This window comes from Leptopilina boulardi, unplaced genomic scaffold (assembly GCF_019393585.1).
Source record: "Leptopilina boulardi isolate dan_hultmark-lab unplaced genomic scaffold, ZJU_Lbou_2.1 LbouV2_122, whole genome shotgun sequence".
In the NCBI taxonomy this organism is placed as follows: domain Eukaryota; kingdom Metazoa; phylum Arthropoda; class Insecta; order Hymenoptera; family Figitidae; genus Leptopilina; species Leptopilina boulardi.
In genome coordinates, this window is record NW_026137666.1 from 1,612,443 (window position 1) to 1,638,019 (window position 25,577).

General features: G+C 30.1%; 1 protein-coding gene across 1 annotated transcript in view; it reads right to left on the reverse strand.

The window, feature by feature from the left end:
• The window catches only part of LOC127286730 (CCR4-NOT transcription complex subunit 3), a 69,646-nt gene that overhangs the window by 9,188 nt on the left and 34,881 nt on the right, over window positions 1-25,577 (reverse strand). Inside the window, exons 3-5 of the mRNA XM_051313300.1 lie at window positions 18,178-18,333; window positions 11,396-11,575; window positions 4,603-4,890 (exon numbers count right to left, since the gene is read on the reverse strand). Of these exons, the coding sequence (XP_051169257.1) occupies window positions 4,603-4,890; window positions 11,396-11,575; window positions 18,178-18,333 (624 nt within the window). The remainder of the gene's footprint in view (window positions 1-4,602; window positions 4,891-11,395; window positions 11,576-18,177; window positions 18,334-25,577) is intronic.

The following is a 25,577-nucleotide window of genomic DNA, read 5'->3' on the forward strand; positions in this document are numbered from 1 at the left end:
TAAAACCATAGTTTCCACAGCACTTTCCTAAAGATTTATTTGAAATGTTCAGAATATTGAATTGCAATAATTAATGAAAATTGTGTAAAGATTTAAATGTCCCACTTGAATAAATGTTTAGCGCGAAACTTTCCTGAACATTTAAATGAAATTTTCGCCTAATTATAATCATATTTATAATTAGGAGAAAATTTCATTAAAATGTTCAGGAAAGTTTCACAAAGTTTCACACTAAACATTTATTTAATCGGGACATTTAAGTCTTTACACAATTTTCACTAAACATTGCAATTAAATATTCCAAACATTTCAAATAAATCTTTAGGAAAGTTTCGGTACTGTGAGGGTCTCTGGTTAAAATTTTGGACTAATTCCAGATTAAAATGGGGCAGATCAAACTGGATATTATATGTGACGCTCCACGAGAGAAGGGACCTATCCCCGAAATAACATTAGGCTCAGTTTTCCGTGCACCCTTTTCTCGTGGAGCGTCACATATTATCTAAACTAGAAATATGTAAAAACTTTTGATTTTTACTAATTAAAGTTAGAAGAAGTTAGCAATTTATTTTTACTGTTTTTTTAAAATCGTAAAACTGCACTTGACGTCCAAGCATCTTTTGATAATGTAAATATTGATATCTTACTTTCAAAGCTTGCCTTAGTTGGTTGTTCAAATAAATTAATTTCTTTCATAAAGTTGAAAGATATGAAAGATATATTCATACTGCACATTTTATCGGTAAAACTAGAAAGGTCTTTATGGGAGTTTCTCAGGGGGATGTATATTCAAAATAATGATGTGAGAATAGCTTTAGTCTTTTGTCTGAGTCTAAGATACCTTTGTTAAAGGATCGTTCTGTGTTTCTATGTGATTGATATATAGCAAGAATTTTGTCAAATAAAAACTCAATAGTCCAGGACCCAGGGTACATTTTTACCATTGATTACTAATAAACTAATTTTTCGTAAATAATTTCTTTTCGATGAGACGCCCAACTTTTTTTCTTATAAAAATTCTCCAATGTGGTAGCTAACAGGGGTAGGAGGGATAAAATATGCCGACTTGAAGATTCTCAAATATTTATCAATAACTGTGGGTCATTATTAAATCTTAAAAAAATTATTAACATTATTAAAAAAACATTTGTCCTACGAAATGTATAGTCTGATCAAAGAGTAACACAGAAAATTCCCTGGGCATTGCCTGGGATTCTTTCCAGGTGGACTGTGCCTTGGCTGAACTTTTCTAAACCCAAGAATTTCCTACCTGGGCTAACGCTGCTTGGCCCTACCTAGAAGCTGGGAAGCCCAATTGGGAACCACCTGGGCCCCATTTTACTTTTACACACGGAATGTTATGTTACAAATAGAAAAACGAAAATGATAATTACCTGTTTTCTTGTAGGAGATTGTTACATTTGGATAGATAAACACTAACCTATTATGTAATATTTTTGTCCTACAGTTAGTAATAAGAAAAACGGTCTTGTGTTACTAACAATTTCTGAGCGCAGGACCGGAATAACGTACCACGCAATTAGTAGGACAATGTGGGTGTCAAATTATATAAATATTAACTAAGCAGCAGTAAAAAAACCAACTAGTTAGTAATTAATTTTGATGACCTCGTTATCGATACATGTTGGAAGGTGGGTACTCTTTGATAAAACAATACATTTTGTAGGACAAATATTTTTTCAATAATGTTAATAAATTTTTTAAGATTTATTAAAAAAAATCCTCAGTTAGTAATAAATTCTTGAGAATCGTCAAATCGACATATTTTATCCCTCCTATCCCTGTTAGCTACCACATTGGAGAATTTTTATTTAAAAAAAAGTTGGGCGTCTCATCGAAAGAAAATTATTCAAGGAAAATTAGCTTTTTAGTAATGAATGATAAAAATGTACCCTAGATCCTGGACTACAAAAACATATGGGCGATTCCACGTGAGATTTACCTATGACCTTTTAAATTCGTCTAAATATATTTTTTTCTTATTCTTTGCAGAAAAAAAAGGTTTATGTATTTTTTTATTTTTTTATAAGTGCTCAAATTTTCGATTTATGAATTTTTAAAAATCTGATTTTTTCAAATTTTTTGAAATAGGTACACCTAATTTCAATGACATGTAACTCTAAAAGTATTGAATTTAGGAATTATGATTAAGATACACAAAAGTTTCAGTTTTTTATCGACTTTCAAAATATATTAACGAAAAAAAAAATTTTGAATTTGTTTATAAAAAACAGCGATTTTTCATAAACAAATAAAATTTTTTTAAATTTAGGCGAGATTTTTTTAAATTTTTTTTTAATTTTTACACACATGAAAATAAAAAGAAAATTTTGTTTTTATTTTTCAAAATAAAATGTATTTTAATTTGCTTTTCTATGAATTTACTAGTAGATCCTAGTGTCAAAAACACTTTTCATTTTGAAAAATAAAAAAAAAACTAAAAAAAAGTAAAATTTTTTTTTAAAACAAATTATATAAACAAAAGGATCATCAGGCCCACTCCAAAACTTATTACAAAATTTTCTTTTTATTTTCATGTGTGTAAAAATTAAAAAAAATAATAAAAATCGCGCCTAAATTTAAAAAAATTTTATTTGTTTATGAAAAATCGCTGTTTTTTATAAACAAATTCAAAATTTTTTTTTTCGTCAACATATTTTGAAAGTCGATAAAAAACTGAAACTTTTGTGTATGTTAATCATAATTCCTAAAATCAATACTTTTAGAGTTACATGTCATTGAAATTAGGTGTACCTATTTCAAAAAACTTGAAAAAATCAGATTTTTAAAAATTCATAAATCGAAAATTTGAGCACTTATAAAAAAATAAAAAAATACGTAAACCTTTTTTTTCTACAAAGAATAAGAAAAAATATATTTAGACGAATTTAAAAGGTCATAGGTAAATCTCACGTTGAATCGCCCATATACTTTTGTTAACAAGTACTATAGCTTATGTAAAATAAAACACGTAACCGAAAAATTTTACTTTGTCAAAATATTATGAGTGTGATGAACTCCTTGAAGTTAATTGATACTCTTTGCAATTATAATTTAAGTTATACTAATTATAAAGTTCAGAAACTTTAGGAAAAGGTCTTACTTGCAAACTAGAGATTTTGTATTGGAACAGGGTTTGACTAAGGATAAAAACTATATTCAAAACTATTATACTGATACAAGAAAAACCTAGTTCCATTATAAGTCTTTATCAAGAAAACAACGTGTGACAATAAATCGTTGTAGGGCAGAACACTATAACTTAGCAACCTCTCTAGCACGTGTAGGTATTGTAAACAGTTCTGGTTGTAGATGTGGTGTAGATTTTGAAAATTTACAACATGTATTTTCATTTAATGAAAATGTATTTGCCTTTATGTGTGGACATGTTTTTGTCTAAACCAAATATTGCGACGTGTAATTATATATTGTTTAATTTTTAAAGGAATGTAACTTGAGTATTTAATTTTAAATGTATGCTTATAAACCATTCGAGAGGTTTCTTTAAATATTTAGGTAATAAAAAAAAATAAATACTGCTCTTCGACAGGGTGTTATCAATATACCAATTTACAATTTTTTTTTGTAAGTTATTCTAAGTGAAGTACAATATTTTTTTTCATAGGACTTGAATTTTTGAACCGATAGTAGGGTAAATGTCCCAACTACTGTGATGTACAACCCAAGACCGACTTTAATGATAAAATAATAGAAGTGTAAATAAAATAATGATTTATTTCTTTTTGTTAAATCACTATTAGTGTCTATTAAAATAGAAACGATACTTTAAACTTGAAAAAAACTAATATATATTATTAAAAATATTAACTTTTTAAAAAATGGCATATGCTGGTATTACTGCAAATTTGCATGAATTACTGTGAATCATGTGCACCAATTACTGTAACGCAAAAAGCGTTGATTTAGAGGTTAGGTTGACTGGATAGATCACAGTAATAGCAGCATGAGAAAAATATACACATGCTCTAATTACTGTGATAGGTTCAATTGAAAAATAAATAACTAATTTGATAATAGTCGAAATATGCATTTTTAGTGGATCTAATATCAATTATCATTAGGAATAAGTTTTAAAGTCATTTTGAAACTGTTTTATGTTCTCAATTACTAAGTTTTACTAATTTTATAAAAATCGCAGTAATTGGGACCTTAACAGTAATTGATACACTTACCCTAGTGATTTTTTTACTCATTCTACTTTATTAATAATCATAATAATAATAACTTTGATAGGGACGAAAGCGAAAAGAAGATGAAATATCATGCCAGCCAATTAGAAGTAGAGATAATTTCTGATGGTCATACCAGCAAGATATAACAAAAAAAATCTTATTTGTATTAATGATGGAACGAGAAGTTATAATGCATTTTAGAGAGCGAAGAGAAAAGAAAACGAGTATTTCGATTTGAGATTTAAGAACTTATAACAAAATTACATAGTTTTAAATTCGATACAAATTTGATGTATCATCTTAGTAAAATATATAGACTTTAATATATTCTACCTTTACTCGTTGAGTAAACGTACATAAAATGACGTGATATAATTTTAAAAATTACCTTAGTCTTTTTATCTGCATCAGTAGAACTATCACTTGAATGATTATGCATAGTTGAACTCAGAGGGGGTGATGGTATGGGCGAAGTTCCAGAATTAGTAGACGTAGGAGTTCCTCCAGTTTCATTACTATTATTACTATCTGTAGTTGCTGAAGAAGGAATTCCGACTCCAGATAATTCAACTTCATCCAATCCGATAATATCATCGTAAATATATTCATTCTCTTCAAAGTCAGGCTCTTGTGACGATTCAATATAGTATTCCACGTCTTCTTTTATTCTCTTTATCTGTATATTATTATTATTACTGTTATTATTCACTTATTCAGACTTCATTCCGCAACAATGAATATGATGTCAAAAATTAATTAAAAAATTTAAATCCTTATTAATAGTAAAAAACTTATTTAATAAATAAATTACTTTAAGCAATTTATTATATTTCAAACATCAAAAACAATTAATTAAATTAATTGAAGTATTTTTTTTATTTTATTTGTCAGTTCATTTTAATATCAGAACATCCATAAATTACGTAACGCTCCAAGAGGGAGGAGAGGTGAAGCTATTTGTTACGACTAATAGAAAAAATGGAGCTAATGTATGTAACAAAGTGTTACATGAAAGAGAGAAGGGGGGGGGGATAAAATTTCCAAAAATGCGGGTTACGTAATTTATAGATGGCCTCCATTGAAGGGCCAAAATACACTTATTATCTATTTCACCGTCCGACAAGATTTTTCACACAAGAACAAACCAAACATTTTCGGAAACTAGGGCCCAAAAAAAGTGACCAATGTTTTGCCGTTTTGCAAGATCAGGCATTTAACGATTTTAGGGGTGAAAACAACCCTTAAATGAAAAGTAACGAGAACATTTTTGAAAATTAATAATTTTTATGAAACTTAGTACCCAGGGGTTTTCGGGGTCGATGATTACAAATAGGATGTCAGATTTTCAAAATTCAAAATGGTTATATACTACAAAATTACGTTTTAGAAACTTCGACCGCCATATTGGATTCGCCATTTTGAATTTTGAAAATCTGTCATCATATTCGTAATCAGCGACCCCGAAAACCCCCGCGTACCAAGTTTCAAGTGAATTCCATTAAATTTAAAAAATTTTGTCCGACATATTGGATCCGCCATTTTGAATTTTGCAAATGTGATATCAGATTCGTAATCAGCGACCCCGAAAACCCCCGGATACTAAGTTTTATAAAGAATAATAAACAATAAAAAATGTCAACCGCCATATTAGATCCGCCATTTTGAATTTTGAAAATCTCACATCCTATTTGTAATCATCGACCCCGAAAACCCCTGGGTGCCAAGTTTCATAAAAATTATTAATTTTCAAAGATGTTCTCGTTACTTTTCATTTAAGGGTTGTTCGTGTGTGAAAAAAAAGTTGAATTTTGTTGGACGGTGTTTTAGAAACCTAAAAAATTTTCCACAATTTGGAAACGTGAGGTTCTGATACAGACGAACTTTATTTGAGACAAAGTTGTGAGTTTGTTTGTGGCAGTATGGGGAAACGTAAGGGAAGATATCTAGAATTAAATTTTGGATTTATTACCTGCTAGTAAGGGACGTTCATTATTGACCGCGGCTCTGAATCATAATATTTCTACAAAAAATAATACTTTGAATCTTTTCTCTATGTGGAGAACAATAAAAGTACTTCTAAACAGAGTGAAAGCACTTCCTATGAACGTTCGTTCCTACAGATTCTTTCTTGATCAACTTACTTTACTCATTGGCAAATACTGTCTCTTTTTCAGCAAACAAAAAGGCTGCACTTGCTTTAAATTTAAATCAGATTAAGTACCGGGTTTAGATGGTTTGACAGTTAAGATAATTTGGGAACTTTCGTTTACCTCATAATAATAATTCATCAGGTCCCTTTTGAATAAAATGTTTGCTTAGTCCTCCTTTACAAGTTCTTAGAGAGAGGTATATGTCATATTGATAATAAAATCGGTGGATAAAGGTTTTCTTTCCATTGGTATAACAATCTGTTATGTCAAAACTATTTAAGAAAATTATTGGCAGAAGACTGCAATTTTAAATCGTACTTTTCGATTTTTACATGGTTATCCATTGATAGTAAATTTTATTGAGAATTCGACTAATCCTGCAATGGTGTTTAATGATCTTCTTAGAACATGCAACTCCTCAGTTACCTTCTTTAATAAAACTAATAAATACTCATTTGGGGTCCCATTGAAGATGGGTACTCTTTCTTACAGATGAACTCTTTATCTTCAGAGCTCTTCTCTAAGTGAAACAAAATTGCTTGGTTCGAATGAACTTGCAGGTATAATAAAAAATTTTCAAACTCATCTGCCCACAACCTGAGTCAACTTCGATTTAAAATTCTTATGGATGTCATTACATATTGATTTGCTGGTTAATGGTGATGCTGACAGAATCTGTTGTGTGCCTTAAACTTTTAGAGGTCGTGTATATATTGGAAACCTTATAGAGGGTATTATGGAATTTTTGTTCCATAATACATTGATATGATGATTCCAACATGGGTAGTCGTACTCAACGAGAGAACTTACCAAACATATATATTTCTTAAATCAGAGTGTCTACTGAAAATCTAATTTTAAATTCCTGGACTTTTATTCAATTGAAGTGCTGTGCTATGTAAACGAAATTATTGAAAATATAAACCAAAATATATGAAATTCAAGGAAAGAAGTTAACATTCCAGGAGGTTCTAGGACATTTTTTGAAATTTCAGGACACTTCCAGGACTTACAGAACCAGTAGACACCCTGTAAATGTGTTATAGAGATCTAAAGGACCCTGGTTTAAGGATATACTCCTACAGAGGTCATCGAACAATATTATTACTAAACTAAAATCGTGAGACATTAGTACTGATGATTATTTTTTTAAGAATGGAGTAGAACGCAAATGTTTATGTAAATGAGGAACAGGATGGTGCGATCTTAAACAAATTACATATACATAAACATATATGAGGCAAAATTTCTAAAGTGTACCAATTACAAAAAAAATTGTCTTACATCATATCAAGCTGCAATTTGCATAACATTTGGTACTATGGGTGGGTGCTTCATCCATAAATTATTATTAATTTTTATCAAAAATTGTAGAGGGGGAAGAAGATTAAAATTTTGGTCAATTACGAACAGTGGATTTCATACTTAATATTTGCCATGAGTTTTTATATAAGTCAAGTTAACTGAATATAGACATTTTACGATTAGTGCAGCTGCTACACCAAAATTTTTTCAATCTTTTAATAAAAATTGAAAAATTTTACAAACAAATAAACCTACCGTGATTCTGAACAAACAAATTGAAAGTTAACGTAATTCTGCATCCAACGAGCCCTATATGGAATATTTTGGATTAGTGGATTGTTAATAAACAATTGCAATGCTAGCTAATTGTTTATTAACAATCCAAAATACTTCATATAGGACTCGTTGGATGCAGTATTACGTAAACTTTCAATTGGTATGTTCAGAATCACAGTATGTTTATTTGTTTGTAAATTTTTCATTTTTTATTAACATTAACGTTTTAAATTGATTAAAAATAATTAAATTTTTTTAGACAATTAAAAATAAGGAAAAGTTTAATTAATTTTAGGTAAAACATATACTTTATATATTCCAATCGATTCGTTTTAATGCAAGGAATACAATTATTTTATGTTTAAACTTGAATTTAAATAAACAAAAAAATTTTTAGCTAAAATGTGAATTTTTGATTTTTTTATATATACCAATTGATTTGTCTTGACGTAAAGAATCTGATTTTATTATATATCACCTTAAATTTTGCTATTAAAAAATTTTTTTTGATTAAAAACAAATTTTGGGAAAAAAGACGATAACATTTTTTTGGGGGGTATTTTTTAAAATCCTTGTGCCAATATTGAAATATTAATGTGATAAATAATCCTACCAAATTTTACTTAAATTCATTAAAATCTGTTTAAGCTATCGTGTTTACAAAAAAGGTCCACACACATACATCCATCCGGACAATTGATCAGGATCTCATATAACATACTTCTATATAGAAGAAAATTTATTTCGACAATTTTTAAAAATTTTATAAACGAAAGGACTACAAAGCACAAAGGATTCTTTTTTTAAAAAAAGTAAAAAATATTTTTGATTTTCAAAAAAAGGGGTAAAGTTTGAATTTTTTTAAGAAACTTTTGCACCATTCTAAATATCAGGAAACAACCTTCGAAAACCTACACGGAGAGAAAAATGATGGCTTTTCCCTGTGGAAACCCACGCGTTAAACGCGTTATAGGCATGAGATTCATGGAATAATACCATGAATTCATGGTATTATTCCATGAATCTCATGCCTACACGGAGAAAAAAACGAGACTTTACAGTATGGACCTATGTTTGCTCCCTTCGTACGAGCTTCCATCGTCCATCTTCGGTACAGGTCAAAATTTATTTTACCCTTTTATACAAAAGTTATAACTTCAAAGAATCCAATGTTCACATTTTGGCTATTGATACACTTGAAGAATTTCGCCCCATTTATAATGAATTTGTTAAATAGTATATTACGATACTAGGCCAGAAAAATGGATTTCCTGGCGGGCAAGATGTATAGGGCCGAGGCGAAGTCGAGGCCTTATATATCGCTTGCCAGGGCATCCAGCTTTCTGGTCATGTGTCGTATACAATTTTTCTGTATCTCCAACCGAAAGTACGTTCAATAATTAATATTAATTAATAAAATATCATTAATCTTTACTATGTCTGGCATATCTATACTGTGTCTAATGTAGCGGATTGCGTTAGCGCGCTCTCGTGGCCACCTCTCGAAGCGTGCGGTGAAATGTACTTAATATCTGCTCCTAGCCTCGATCAGCTGACAGCTCGCCCGACTTTTGCAAATCCGAGGTGAAGTCCAGGTCTTTGCTGGTCGGGGCAGGCATCAAAAAAATTTGCAAAAGATAAAAAACATGCAAAAAAAAAGTCTTTCTGCCAAAGGATCTAACCACTTGTGTACATTTGTGCTATTAACCTCCAAGAAGTATTGTTTATTATAGTTATACAGTTGACAGAAGAAAAGAAGTTATTTAGTTTAAAAATTAAAAAAAGAGAAAAAACACTCGTTCAACTGCAATATATTTAGGTACATAAATTTGAAAAATAATTTAGATATGAGGTTATTCACATCCCATGTCATAACAAAGGCCTTGAAATAAGCGTTACTATGTGGTTGCTAAGTTAGCTGGTCACGAAAATCTCGTAGCCAATCAGAGCGTGCGTTGGCTCGAGCAAGCCACAAAAGTCGCTGTTCCCGGAAGATCGTACTTTCGGTTAGGGGATACAGAAAACTATTTTTTTAATTTTTTATGTAAATTGTACAATAAATAAATAGAAAAATATATGAAACATATAAATATATATTTAATATAAATTATTAATTAACCCTCACGTGCCTGAGTTCGGGGTCGCTGATTACGAATCCGGTATCCGTTTTTCAAAATTCAAAATGGCGGATCCAATATGACGGACAAATTTTTAAAAATTAAACAAATTTGCTTGCAAATCGTTACTCGGGGGTTTTCGGGGTCGCTGATTACGAATCTGGTGTCCGTTTTTCAAAATTCAAAATGGAGGACAAATTTTTAAAAAATCGTTCTGATTCGCTTGAAAATCGTTACTTGGAGGTTTTCGGGGTCACTGATTACGAATTCGGCGTCCATTTTTTAAAATTAAAAATGGCAGATCCAATATGGCGGACAGGAAAATTAAAAATCAATACAATTTACTAATATCGGATTCGTAATCAGCGACCCAGAAAACCCCCGAGTGACTATATTCAGATGAATACGTTAAGTTTTTTTAAAAGTCTTCGGCCATATTGGTTCTGTCATTTTGAATTTTAAAAAAGTAACATGAGATTTGTAATCAGCGACTCTAAAAACCCTCCAGTAACGATTTTCAAGCGAATCTGAACGATTTTTTAAAAATTTGTTTGCCATATTGGATCCGTCATTTTGTATTTTGAAAAACGGATACCGGATTCGTAATCAACGACCCCGAAAAACCCCGAGTAACGATTTTTAAGCGAATATGTTGAAGTACATGAAAAAAAAGTTGTCTGGGTCCGAGGGACCCAGCTCAGGCATCTGCGTACTAAAGAGATATAAAATAATGTATTAGAAAGAGTTTTACATAAAAAATGCTCTTTTTTTAAAAAAATGTACATTATAGCATCAGCTAATCCGATTTGATAACGATTTTGAAAAAAAGTTTCTTAAATAGAAGTAGATGAAAAAGCAAATTGTCTGGGTCCGAGGGATCCAGCTCAGGCACGCAAGGGTTAACTTTATATGCTGCTTGGGGATTTTTTGAATCGCTAATTACAAATCTCAAGTTGATTTTTAAAAATTCAAATTTGTTGAGCGACCTCAAAAGAACCACCGAGTAACAAGTTTGAATTGGATTCAATAAAAATTTTTAACATTTGGCTATCATATTAGTTGACATTTTGAATTTTAAAAATATGATTTACATTCAGTAATCCCAAAAATTCTCCTATATCAAATGCAATAAAATTTTACCAATTTGTATCTAGTTTCACTTTTGACACTTTTGTTAAAAAAAACTTAACTACTCAACTGGCCAATTATACTTTTTAAGCAAGTTTGTAAATAAATTTTGTATTGTATTGTGTTATTTCGATTACTTAAAGTAATTTACTAAAATAACCTTATTATAGAATAAAATATTTTTAAAGAAAAGTTGAAGGCTTACCGTATTAACTTCGACGGACATATTATCTAACATCCGAAGCAATGTTTCTAGTTTACGAATATGATATCGATGTTTTTCGAGCTTTCCTTTAAGTTCATCCATTCTATCCTGTTTATCTTTATCTAATCTTTTTTTCTTACCAGCAAGAAGTGATTCAATTTCAGATTCAAATGTATCAAGCTGTATCGAAAAAGTTAGTAGATTAGAAAACAATAATAATAATTAACAACCCTGTGCATTTATTATTTTCAGAGTCTGATTTGGGAATAGAAAAAGTCTGAAAATTTCTATTTTTTCAGTTGCTTGTTTTCAAACTCTTTTATCTGAATCTGAACCTGCAAATGAAAACTTTCCATCACTTCAGAATTAGGAGAAAAATGGGATTTATACCCCTAAAAATCATATTTTTGCCCATTTCTGAAAACTTTTTTTAAGAGAAGAAGACCGATGTGCACTTTAAATATGAATCAACAAAATTTCTTTATTTTTGCTGCAGGACAAAAACTTTCATTAGCAAAATTTTTTCTATATATTGTTGGACCACTCTAGTGTACTTGTTATTTTTTTATTGTAATTTTCGAAAATTTTTCCTCAACTTATAACAGGTGAAAATCAGCAAAGAAAAATTCATCGATTCTCTGCAGCGGATTAACCTATGGCAAGGAAGTGTGCGGGTTTAGAAGGTACTGTACAGGAAACTCTAACCATTGCAAATATTTACAAAAACTTGGTGGGCAGCGGAAAGAAGGGTCAGAGGGTAAAACATAGTGTCACATTTGCCTGTTCTTTCAGACCCAGTTTCTTTTTCCTCGTTTCTAATTTAAACAATCGATCGGAGTGATAGATATTATAAACTGCATTATTATAATTTAAATATATGTAATTATATTCATATTTCTCTAATTTAGAAAGAATTAAATTAATCTCAATTTTTATACGAACATATATCCCATACATAAGTAAGTACATAATATGTACGGCCTGAGTGTTTACACTTTTTGACGTAACTTTAACCTTGACACGCGCGCTGCAATCGTCAGAGGTTCCAGTGTACATCGATGATACTTTTACCGCGGATATTTCATTAAGTTTTCCTCGGTAGAGAAATTTTGCTCAACTACTGAGATTAGGATTAAATAAAAAGATAGTAGGGATTTCAACATTTTTCTCAAAATTCTGACGTAATGGAAAGTTTTTATTCTCAGGTTCGAATTCAGAGCTTCAAAAACTATTGGAAATATATAAACAGGATTGCCACAAGTATAGAATTTTCAATTTTCCCTGATAAAAAATGTTTATTAAATTTAATGAATTTTAATAAAAATCTAATAATTTCAAGTTACAAAAACTTCTTGTATTGATTGATTGGAATAATTAGAATGAATTTAAATTTACATCGACTACAAACTTAATCAATAAACGCTTCAAATAATTTAAATTTAGATTTATTGAAATGGGGAGTAAATAATTTTTAAATTGATGAAAAATTTTGATAAATTTATTTAAAAATTCTTTTTAAACTAATAATTTATTTTGTAACGCGAGCAGTTGCAGGTGAGGAATCTCATCACCCTAATAAATCAGTCCAATAAAGTTATAAAATGCCAATTTTTTTCTTAAATGTTTATTACGAATAATAAACTGACAATTAAATTTAAATTATCCTCAGTTATTGTATATTGTAAAAATAAAAATTAATAACAAAGCAAATTGACCATACGTGATTAGTCGTATGGTGAGAAGTTTCCTCACTTTGTGTCAAAGATTCCCGACATTTGCTACATGAGAGAGAAAAATCAAGCGTTTGTAGTATGGGATGTTATCCCATATGTTAATTTTGTATGGACGTTCTTGCTTAAGAGTCGTGGCCTTATACTACACTGAAAAAAAAATGCTATTGAATTTATAGCATGTATATTCATATGCGTTCAAAGGCAGATGCTATTAACTTGATGCGATATGTAGTTCATTTTACAGCACTGCCATTGAATCAGAAACTGTATTCTTTGGTTCAGTAGCAGTGCTATAAAATGAACTACATATTGCATTAAGTTAATTATATTTGCTTTTGAACGTATGTGAATATGCGTGTTATAGATTCTATAGCATTTTTTTCTCAGTGTACAGTTGTATAAAACTATACCAAAAAAGCATAACTTCGTGCAATCGTACTATGCAGATGTGCCATGCGTTTAAAGGTAGAACTTTCAAGCTACAAACGCTATATTTTTCTCTCCGTGTACTTTTAAATTTAATAACATGAAAACAATAATATTAAAGAACACGAAAACTCTTTTAATATACATGAAAGAAGAGTGCTATGAAAGGTACTGAAATTATGGGATTTTAATTTTATGTAGGTATTTCAAAATATATAAATAAAAAAGAAACTAGATGAGGAGCTTTCTTATCATGCGACTGACGGAGGGTTAAGCATTTAGAAAGTATGTAATTGACATTTTCTTTAATTTTTTTTCAATTTCCCAAATTTTCCTGACTTCTGGCCACCCTGATAAATAAAAATAACTACTGGAAATTTTGTTGGCAAACAGAAAAATTACTTTTTCACATTGCATTTATTATAGTATGAGCATCTAATTTTTGAAAAAATATAAAGGATATGAAACAGGTGTGTAGTTTCGTGGGGAAGTTGAGTGTCATGTCTCAGATTTTTCTTATTTTTTATTTATTAGTAGTATTTTAGGTTATAAATAACTGTACCAAATATAAATTGAATATTGTTATTATTTTGCAAATTTCATGCCATTTTTTTTAACTTGATTATAACTTCTTCATTTTTCAAAATTTTTTAAATATATTAAGACCATTTTTACTTCAAAAACATTGAAGTTTAGTAAATATATATATTTTTTTTAAGTAATTTATTTATAAATTAATGTTTATTTTTAATATTTAAATATTTGCGCAATCAGATTTTGTTCTAAAATAGTTATTTATGATACAAGTGCGTAAAGTGAGTGATTATACGAGTGTGACGTTTGCAGCACGAGTATAATCAGATTTATGCACGTATATCATACAACACTTTTTGCAACACCCACCTCTAAAGTTAAGTACCTATTATGAAGAATTCCAACTCTCTATTAGAATAATTTCGATTGTATAGAATTAAAAAAATCAATCGAAGATCAGGAAAAATATCATTAAGCAGGAGTGTATAAATTTAAAAGTAAAGTTCGTTTTTTAATTTTGTGGTTTTGTATGGTCTAAAACAATCCTTATATTATGTGAGAAAAATTTCGGTGCGTAAAGTAAATTTCAGTGCGTAAAGTGAATCACTTTACACACCGTTTGAAAAAGAGATTCTTTACACACACTTTTCGGTGTGTAAAATTTAACTTTAGAGGTTAGTGTTGCAAAAAAAAATATTTTTACAAACTTTGCAACCTTATTAAAATACCATGGAATTATCAAGATGGTATCTGTTTTTGTTTTTAAGCAATAAATTGGCAAAGTTGAATTTACGTTGTTGCTGCGCCGGCAACAACTCGGTTACGCTGAGACACAGCGCGAACTTAGAGTAAGAGAAATGCTGCCGGAGCAGCAACAACATAATTTCAACTTTGACAATTTATTGCTTAAAAACAAAAACAGATGCCATCTGGAAAATTTCATGTCTTTTTTAATGAGGTCCCACAGGTGTCTGGAAAGCAAAAAAAGTTTGCCTACGATGCCAAGAAAAATCATTGTTACCTGGTGGTTCCTTAGCACCCTCTGAAACGAGAAAACTTAACCCGAAAATCGTAGCTGTTCATTTAGAAAAGTTTCACCCCTTTCTAGGGGGATTTTGAAATTTTTCCAAAAAAAATTGTTTTTTAAAGGTCATAAATAAGTGTTTGTAGGACCTCATTTTCTAGATACAAGCAATTAAAAAATTCTTTAATAAAAAAAACTAGAATTCGTAACTTTTTTTTATACAGGTGACGATTTTGGATAATTTAATTAACAGTGAATTTTGATTTTTTGGAAAGTTAAAAATGTGTATTTTCACTACAAAAAATATTGAGATGTCCCTTTTTGTTATTTTCGAGATATTAATTAATGAATTATTTAATGTTAATAATAAATGCAATATTTTATAAACAAATAATGTTATCGTAATTCAGCGTTACCAATTGAAAGCTGACGTAATTCCGCATCCAACAAGCCTAATATGAACTATTTTGAATTAGAGGGATTTTTATAAACAATTGCAATGTTATGCGATTATTTATTAACAATCGTCCTATACATATAAATTCATTAACACGATTTATTTATTTTCTAATTAAATCTTCCAATATCGTCACCTATATAAAAGAAAAGTTACGAATTCGAGTTCTTTTTTATTAAAAAAATTTTTAATCACTTGTATCTAGAAAATGAGATCCTACAAACACACTCACACAAATAAAAATCATTAAAATAATTTAAAACTTTTTTCTGATCCTTAAAAAACAAGTTTTTTGAAAAAATTTCAAAATCACCCCTAGAAAGGAGTGAAACTTCTCTAAATGAACAGCTACGATTTTCGGGTTAAGTTTTCTCGTTTCAGGGAGTGCTAAGGAACCACCAGGTAGCAATGATTTTTCTTGGCATCATAGGCAAACTTTTTTTTCTTTCCAGACACCTGTGGTCCCAAAGTATGTAAAAATATTTTTTTTAGAACAAAATCTGAGTGCGCACATATTTAAATATTAAAAATAAACATTAATTTATAAATAAATTATTTTAAAAAATAATATTTTTTAATTTTTTTATTAAACTTTAATGTTTATGAAGTAAAAAATGTTCTTAACTTATTTTAAAAATTTTAGGAAATGAAGGAGTTATAATCAAGTGAAAAAAATGGCATGAAATTTGTAATGCTAATATCTTAAAAAATAATAACAATATCCAATTTATATTTGGTTCAATTATTTATGACCTAAAATACTACTAATAAACAAAAAATAAGAAAAATCTGAGGCATGACCCTCAACTCCCCCACGAAATTACCCAAATTATACGCAGAACTTATGTTTCCAAAAACGCGACATATGAAGGGTAGCATGATCAATGGGGTCATGTTTTTACAGAAACCGAAAAACACATATTCTTGTTACTTTACCCTTATACCGGCGTATTACAGTTTATTAAACGTTTGTGCACGCTATTGTATATTTATGCTTTACGCACCAGGAAATATCCGATTAGTGTGAGTATACACTCATTCTACACAATCATAGCTATGTCAGGTACTAGAATTTACTTGATTTGTTTATGAGAAAATCTCAATTTCAAAACATTGGCGCTTAACCCCTTTTGTCTTGCTGATGAAAATATAATATTCTCATTTTAATGTTCATCTTCAATTGCGTTTATTTAATTAATGTTTAAATAATTCTTAATGTGAAAAATTAGGCAAGAAATATTATTCTGAGTATTAGAAATTAATTTTGGAAACATTGTTACCAGAGAGGCAGAGATAGTAGGGGAGAATTGTCTAGGTGGAACACATTTTGAATTTTGCTCATAACTTCCACTGCAAGACGAATTTCTCCTGTTGTCACATCTGAACATTGGAAAATGATTGGACCAGAAAATTGGAAGTTATGGGCATTTCAAAACAAAAAAAAGTATTCATGATTGGAAAATCGTAGAAAATCGGTGAGATATGGAGAGAAATGCTCCGTAAAAGATAGAGAAAGGTTGAAATACACTTAAAAATACGAAAAACAAATTTGAAATTGTTACAACCATAATGGCATATGTATAAGAAGTTGACAAAATCAATATTTTCATGGTCGATCAACCAAAATTATTACAGGTATTTATTTTTTTTGTTATTAAAGGGGATCGTTCACAAATATTAATAAGCACTGAGGGAGAGGAAGGTCTTTGCCAACGTGATATAATGTGTATTTTTTCTATAAGAAAATATAGTAAAATAGCTTAACAGAGGGCGGGTAAAAAATCTTGAAGAAGTGCGTAACATCATTTATGAACGCTCCCAAATGACTTTTTTTTAGCAAATTCCTACGACGAAAAATGAATTTCACATTTCAGAACGCATCATAACTACAAGTGTTCCGACCTTGACAGCACGGAAATGTTTAAGAAAATTACTATAGAAAAATTAATGGATTCTGATATAAAATTATCTTTCCCACAGTAACATCAGTAACATACGGAACTACAATCGGCACAAAAAGTATAATCAGTTAGTTTTGTTGGCTTATAAATGGAGTAAAAAATTTTACGATATTAAAACAACTTGGAATCAGTAGTTTCGACTTTCTACGTTACTGTAGGAAATTAAAAAAATTTATTTCGTTAGTTATGAGATTTTGAAGAAGAAAAGTACACTTTTTTTAACATTATATTTACATTGGTCTATTTTGGAACAATGTAATAAATATCCTATTGGAGTCCTGATTTTTTTATACTCCTTGAACATTATTCAACAATTTAATAAAATTGGTTATCCCGGTTGAAAATTCAGTTGGTTCTGGCATCGGAAACGATGTAAGATTTTGGACGGTACGTCGGTTCCGATGTCGGATTGTAAATTTTAGAAATTTAATTTATTAACTGCTGATTCCAAGTTCTTTTAATATTGTATAATTTTTTTACTTCACTTATAAGCCGTCAAAGCCAAGTGACTATACTTTTTGTGCCGACAGTAACGTCCTTTTTATAAAGATTTAATAGATTTAAAAGACTCTGAAAACTTTCTTTTTTTCTTACATACATATGATTAATAACTATATTTTAATTCAATGAAGTAATTAAACATATACTTGTAAATTTAGAGCATCTATTGAGTTTGCCAGCCAATTGCTGACTTCTTCTCTTTCTTTTTGAGCCGGATCAAGCTTCTGGGCAGCTCCTAGACCTTCCTTGGAATAAGCTTTAGTTTTCGTCTCTCTTTCAACAACTTTAAATCGCTCCATTTGCTAAAATTTGATAAATAAAAATTTATTTTAATTTTACCATAAACATATTAAAAAATATATAAAATTTTCAGGCAATATCAACAACTTTTTGGTAACTCATGTTTAACTTTCTTGACTTTTTAAAACTGAATATCAGAAAACTGTAATAAATTTATTTGATAAGCTTCGTAAAAAAATCAAAGTTTTGGAATTTTGAAATTCTAAGTTTAGAAAATGTGTATAATACAAAATATTTCTTAACAAGCTTATAAAGTATAAACGATTGAATAATGAAACTTTTCTTAACGCTTGTCAGATTTCTACGACTCGAATAAACTTAATTTGAAATTTTTTTTAACTCTTTAGAAATATTGTTTCAATATTTTACAATATTACTTGCAATTAACTTGCATAAAAATTTACTAAATTTACAAATTCAATGTTCTGAAACTTTAATTCCCTTTATACTTTATAAAGGTACCTATAAAGTTGCCTTATTAACGAATTTTTTCATCTAGCCTTATAAGTGCCCTATAATTTCCCTATCAAGTTGCCCTAATTATTAATCAGGATAGAAAATACGGTCCTTATTTAAGTTTCTTGTCAGGCTTTTCCAAAAATTAGTTTAAGTTATTGGCACCCTTGAGATTCGTGTGTTCGCTAAAAAACATTAAATCTGTGGCAAATGACAATTTTCATTACATATATTGATTTTCAAATTTAAATATGATCAAATAAAATAATCACTATTGTGTAATTAAATCTTAAAAACGTTTATAAACAATCGTAACACAGGTCTACAAAATAAGACATTTTTTATATATATCGGAGTGGTTTACAAAATTGCGTATCACGTTAGGATTTTGAGTAAAGTGGGGGTAAATTCTCCAAAAACCGTGTTTTTTAGTGTTTTCAGTATTTTTTATCCCTGACCCGACGTGCTAGAGACTTCTATACAGGGTGTTCCAAAAATATGGAAACTTGCAAATATCTCGAAAAGTATGAATTTTCGTAAAAAATGTTCAAGACAAAAGTTGTTCCACACAAAAAGATGTACATCTTTGAAACCGAAAAATTGGGTCCGGAGCCCAATGTTGGGTCCTACAATGAAAAAAGTGGTTTTCTTAAATGAGACCACTAATTTTCAGTATGAAAATCTGCGTTCAGACATGTGGTATAAGTGCCAAAATATTGGGCCTAATCCAAGATGTTGGGTCCAAAATTTATCTACAGATAAATAAATTTTAAAAAATCGCATCTTGGAGTTATGAAATTCTGGGTTTAGACTTGTAGTACAAAAGCCAAAAATATTGGGCCAAATGTCTGGGATTGGGCTCAACATTTTTTGACAAATAAATAAGTTTATAAAATCGCATTTTTGGAGTTTTTGGAGTCACAGGATTTGAAATTCAAAGCCACTTTTCAAATTGGGCACAGAGCCCAATGTAAGATTCCGCAGCCCAATGTGAGACCTACAGTAAAAAAATTAGTTTCCTTCCATTTCGTAATCGTTAAATTTCGTAAATTTAAGACAACTAATGTTCTTTACTGTGGGCCTCACATTGGGCCGCGAAATCTTACATTGGGCTCTATGCCCAATTGGAAAATTAGCTTCCAATTTCTAATCCTATGATCTGAAAATCCCTCCAAGATGCGATTTTTTTAAATTTATTTATCTGTAGATAAATTTTGGACCCAACATCTTGGATTGGGCCCAATATTTTAGCACTTATACCACATGTCTGAACGCAAAATTTCATGGGGATTACGAATTTGATACTGAAAATTAGTGGTCTCATTTAAGTAAACCACTTTTTTCATTGTAGGACCCAACATTGGGCTCCGGACCCAATTTTTTGGTTTCAAAGATGTACATCTTTTTGTGTGGAACAACTTTTGTCTTGAACATTTTTTACGAAAATTCGTACTTTTCGAGATATTGGCAAGTTTTCATACTTTTGGAACACCCTGTATAGGCTTAAATTAAAGTCTAAATGTACATTTTAAGACCCATATGCGCATAATAAAAAAAATTTTGAAATTTTGAAAAAAATTGGGCTAATGATTCCAAAAATCTTTTTAAGTGACTTGAACCTAATTTTTTTTATCTTGCGCATATGTGTCTTAAAGTGTAAGATATAAGCTTTAATTTAAGCCTACATAGAAGTCTCTATTACGTCAGGTTAAGGAAAAAAAACACTGAAAACCCTCAAAAACACGGTTTTTGGATACTTTACTCCCACTTTACTCAAAATCCTGACGTGATACGCAATTTTGGAATCCGGAATCGTGTTTAGGACACAAAAATAAATTGGAAACCACTCTGATATCTCAAAAAAATACCTTGTAGCCTTGTTGTGTTGGTGAGACAGACAGACGAACAGCGCTTATCGAAGACTGGATTCAGTGTAATGATTGTCACCTTTGGCTTCATGAAAATTGCACTGAATTTAATGATAAATGTTCGAAATGTGGTCAGAAGAAGAAAAGAAGACATTAATCACTTTAAATTAAGAATTTTGATAAAGAGAAAAGCTAAAGATTTATTTTAATGTATTGGCCATCTCCCCCGTACATTTCGGGAGAGATGGCCAAACGCGTTTTTTAAAAAATTTTAATTTTAAGATTGTTTGCATTAAAAAAATTTCTCATTTCTATTATTATTTGTAAGTTAAATGTTCAATGTTTAATTAGCAAAAAAAGTTAATACACTTTCTTTTTATTTTTACAGGCCTTTAAAAAAACTATGGCCAACTCCCCCGGACTTACCCTATTATATTATAATTTAAAGAAGAATTTATAATTTATTAATATTCTTATTTATTATTAATTAACGTTTTAATTATTATTTATTAATAGTCAATGAAGAATGTTTATGGGCATATCTCTAGAACTTTTAAACTTTGAGATATTAGAAAAATTAATTTTTTTTCAGGGCACATTCGTGAAACAAATTTTATTGTCTTCAGTATTGATCAAATACTATAAAAAAATTTGCGTAACTCATTTTTACACATTGTTAGGCATCACAGTGGGCCTTATTGCAAAAAATCTGCCCAAAATCTCTACATGTGTTTAAAACTGACTGGAATTTGTAACTCGCGGATTTTTTTGGTCGCTGATTACAAATGCGACGTTAGTTTTTCAAAATTCAAAATGGCGGATCCAATATGGCGGACGACTTTTAAAAAAATTGATCGAATTTGTCTGAAATTTGTTACTCGGGGGTTTTTTGGGTCGCTACCACCTTTAAAATGATTTAATGCTACAGTTTCAAAAATTTTATGGCCTATTGTTTATTAAGTCATAAGTAAATGTAGTTTATAACAATTTTTGAATTTTTTAAAATTATTTTTTTAAAAATTTTTTAAAAAATTTTGTTTGCAATTTTGGATCTACCATTTTGAATTTTGAAAAATTAAGTTCAGATTCGTAATCAGCGACCCCATAAACCCCCGAGTAACAAATTTTAGGCCAATGGGATCAATTTTGTAAAAAGTCATCCGCCATATTGAATCTGCCATTATGAATTTTGTAAAACTAAGTTCAGATTCGTAGTCAGCGACGCAAAAAACCCCCGAGTAACGAATTTCAGGCCAATTGGATCAATTTTTTTAAAAGTCATCCGCCATTTTGAATTTTGAAAAACAAAGTTCAGATTCATAATCAGCGACCTCAAAAACCCCGGAGTAACAAATTTGAGGCCAATGGGATCACTTTTTTAAAAAGTCGTCCGCCATATTGGATTCGCCATTTTGAATTTTGGAAAATTTAAAATTCAGATTAGTAGTCGCAGCGACCCCAAAAACCTTCGAGTGAGAAATATCAGCCAGATTTAAACACATCTATTAGTTAATACTTACTTTTCTTCACAAACTATGCGTCGGACAGTTTAGGTTTATATTCATTATTAATTATACAGTTTTAATGAAGTGTGCAAAGGTTAACTATTTTTCTGTATACTTTTATAATGCATGAGAAGAGATTACAATGAGTTGGGAGCATTTAGAAGCAAAATTCAACATGTGCTTTTCAAATATGTGGTATTTTGATTTGAGTTACGTTTTAAAATTTAATGTTTGAAGTCATTGCATTCTTTGTGTAAAGGAGGCACACATTCCTGTATGGGTTCAAATTACTTCTTATTAGGTAGATAATATAATCCCGTTGTGCCGTTACTCAAAAACCTTCGTTAAAAAAGTTATATCAGTTTAACTGCTAACTTGTAGAAATTTTGAAAAAGTTGTCTCGCAAGTTTGAAGCTACATAGTTTTTATTCAATTTGAGGCACATCATTGTTTCATGGATTTTTTAGTTCTTTACACTCCCACCTACTTCTATTGCAAGCCACAAGACACACAATGTTTCGTTAAAAAAGTTACAGTCTATAAACTAAAAAAAAACAGTCAATATCATACACTAGAAACTGTCGATTTCACCACTTTAACTTACGTTCGTCATTTCCTACATAATTAAAAAAATTATATAACGCATGATACATTTAAAAAGCCCTATAATTGGTCAAATTATGGTATTAAAAAATTATTTAAAAAATTCTTAAGGTATCATAATGAGCGATAACATAAAATTTAAAAGTTCTAGAGATATGCCCTTATATTAATTTATTATTAATTAAATATTTATTATATAACAATTTACTAAAAAATTAAAATTCATAAAATAATTGATTTTCTGCGTATGTTTATAGGTATACATATATAAAATTCGAACAGATTTAATATTTTGTTTAAATTTATGTTTTTTTACAGTTACAATTTATATAGACAAGTATATACGATCTCCTTAGCGTTCAAATTTTAATTTAAGTTTTGGTGTTTAAATAGAATGTGAATATGATTCTAATATAATTGCATATATATATATATATATATAAATTATAGTATAATAATCTTTGTATTCATTCCGTCAGTCATTCACATTTTCTTAGTACTTGATTTTTCTCATTATTATTAGATTATATATACATATATATCTTTACTTTGATAATTAGGGTTCTCGACGGTTTCTACCTGAAATTTTTGTTGTCAAAACAGCTTTTGGTTGAGGGTTCATAAGATGGTCGATGACCTTTTAAATACTGTAATGAAAGGGGTCGCTGAAACCGTATATGACCATGAAAATTTTTTTTGACGACCCATTTTCCCGCAACCACCCCCTTGCACCTACTCACGGGGGTTGGAGTTTCAAAAAAAAAAAATCGAGTAGTGTGTCAATTCCAATGTTTTTTGGGTCGCTTAATCCGAAAAATACCACTAAAAACAAATCCTTAACCCCCTACAACCCCTGGGAGGGGGTTGGAATTTCATTGTTCACGAAAAGTCGAGTACGGTGTGTAATCCTATGTTTTTTGGGCCGCTTAATCCGAAAAATACCACTAAAAACAAAAAAATCGAGTATTGTGTCAATTCCAATGTTTTTTGGGTCGCTTAATCCGAAAAATACCACTAAAAACAAATCCTTAACCCCCTACAACCCCCTGAGAAGGGGTTGGAATTTCAATTTTTACAAAAAGTCGAGTACGGTATCTATTCCTATGTTTTTTTGGTCGCTGCACAGTGGCCGATTTCCCGAAAAACCTGGCCAAAAGTCAAAAAATTTTTTTTAGAAATTTATACTTTTTATTGTTGAATATTATAAAGGAGGGTTCACTGCATAATTTTGCGAAAAAAAATTACACTTTTTTTATCACCAATTTATTATGTGAACAAGTAAAAGTGATCTTTGCCAGAGATTTACTCAGAACGTTTCATAACTATAAATTTTCGTCACAGTTAAAATAGTGAAAATATACTAATATACAGCAGATTTTTGAATATCTTTTTTTGGGAATTATTAACAAAGGTGTATGAAATATGTTGAATGTATTTATAATCACATTTAAAACGTACAGTTTTTAAAAAATGACATTAAACATCGCTATTCATGGCGACGATTTTTGTATTGTTTTATCAACGTAAATCATGAAAATAGTTGTGAAATCCACCGATATCCGCGCTCTACCTGGTATTATCATAAACTAGAATATATTTTTAATCCATTTTAATTGAAATCAGTTGCCCCAAGCTGCCCCTGCAGTTTTGGTATCACTTTTTATTTCACTAAGCGCGGTTTACCGACAGCGCGTTGCACCGGCCGGCGGTGCAACTGAACGTGAAAGACTGACTTTTTCTTCATTCGCATTCGCTTTAAACTAAAATTTAAGCACTGTCTGTAATTTAAAAAAAATAAGCTCTAACACATTTACGCAATTTTATAATACCAGCAAATATTTTGGATCCGCCATATTGAATTTGATAAAACAAATGTAAAATTTGATTTCAGAAACCTAGTAAACGTAAGTATACTAAGTTTGGTTAAAATCGTACAATTTTTTAATTTTTAGCAAAGTTTTTAAAAATCTAAACGGCCAGTTTAGATCCGCCATTTTGAATTTGACACAACCAATGTAAAATTTGAATTCAGAAGCCCAAAAAACATGGGTATACCAATTTTGGTTGAAATCGTATCATTTTTCGATTTTCAGCAAAGTTTTTTAAAATCTAAACGGCCATTTTGGATCCGCCATTTTGAATTTGACACAACCAATGTAAAATTTGAATTGAGAAGCCCAAAAAACATGGGTATACCAATTTTGGTTGAAATCATATCATTTTTCGATTTTTGGCCAGATTTTTCGAGAAATCGGCCACTGTGCGCTGAAATCAAAAAACACCAACAAAAACACATTCTTTACCCTTTTAACCCCCTACAACCCCTGGAGGGAGTTGGAATTTCATTTTTCACGAAAAGTCGAGTACGGTGTCTAATCTTATGTTTTTTGGGTCGCTGAAACCAAAAAACATCACCAACAATAAAGTTTTCTAGAAAGTTACCTATGATTACACAAATACGCACCTACAAAGTCTTAAGGAAATTTATTTTTCTACACTTAGCGCCGTGAAAAATGATATTCCAACCCCCTCCCAGGGGTTCTAGCGGGTTAGGGGGGTAAAGAATTTGTTTTTGGTGGTGTTTTTTAATTTCAGCGCCCCAAGAAACGTAGGATTAGACACCGAACTTGACTTTTTGTGAAATTTAAAATTTTAACCCCCTCCCAGAGGGTTGTACGGGGTTAAGGAAAGAAAGGATTTGTTTTCAATGGTGTTTTTGGGATGAAGCGACCCAAAAAAACATTGGAATAGACACCATACTCAATTTTTTTTAATTTGAAACTCCAACCCCCGTGAGTAGGTGCAAGGGGTGGT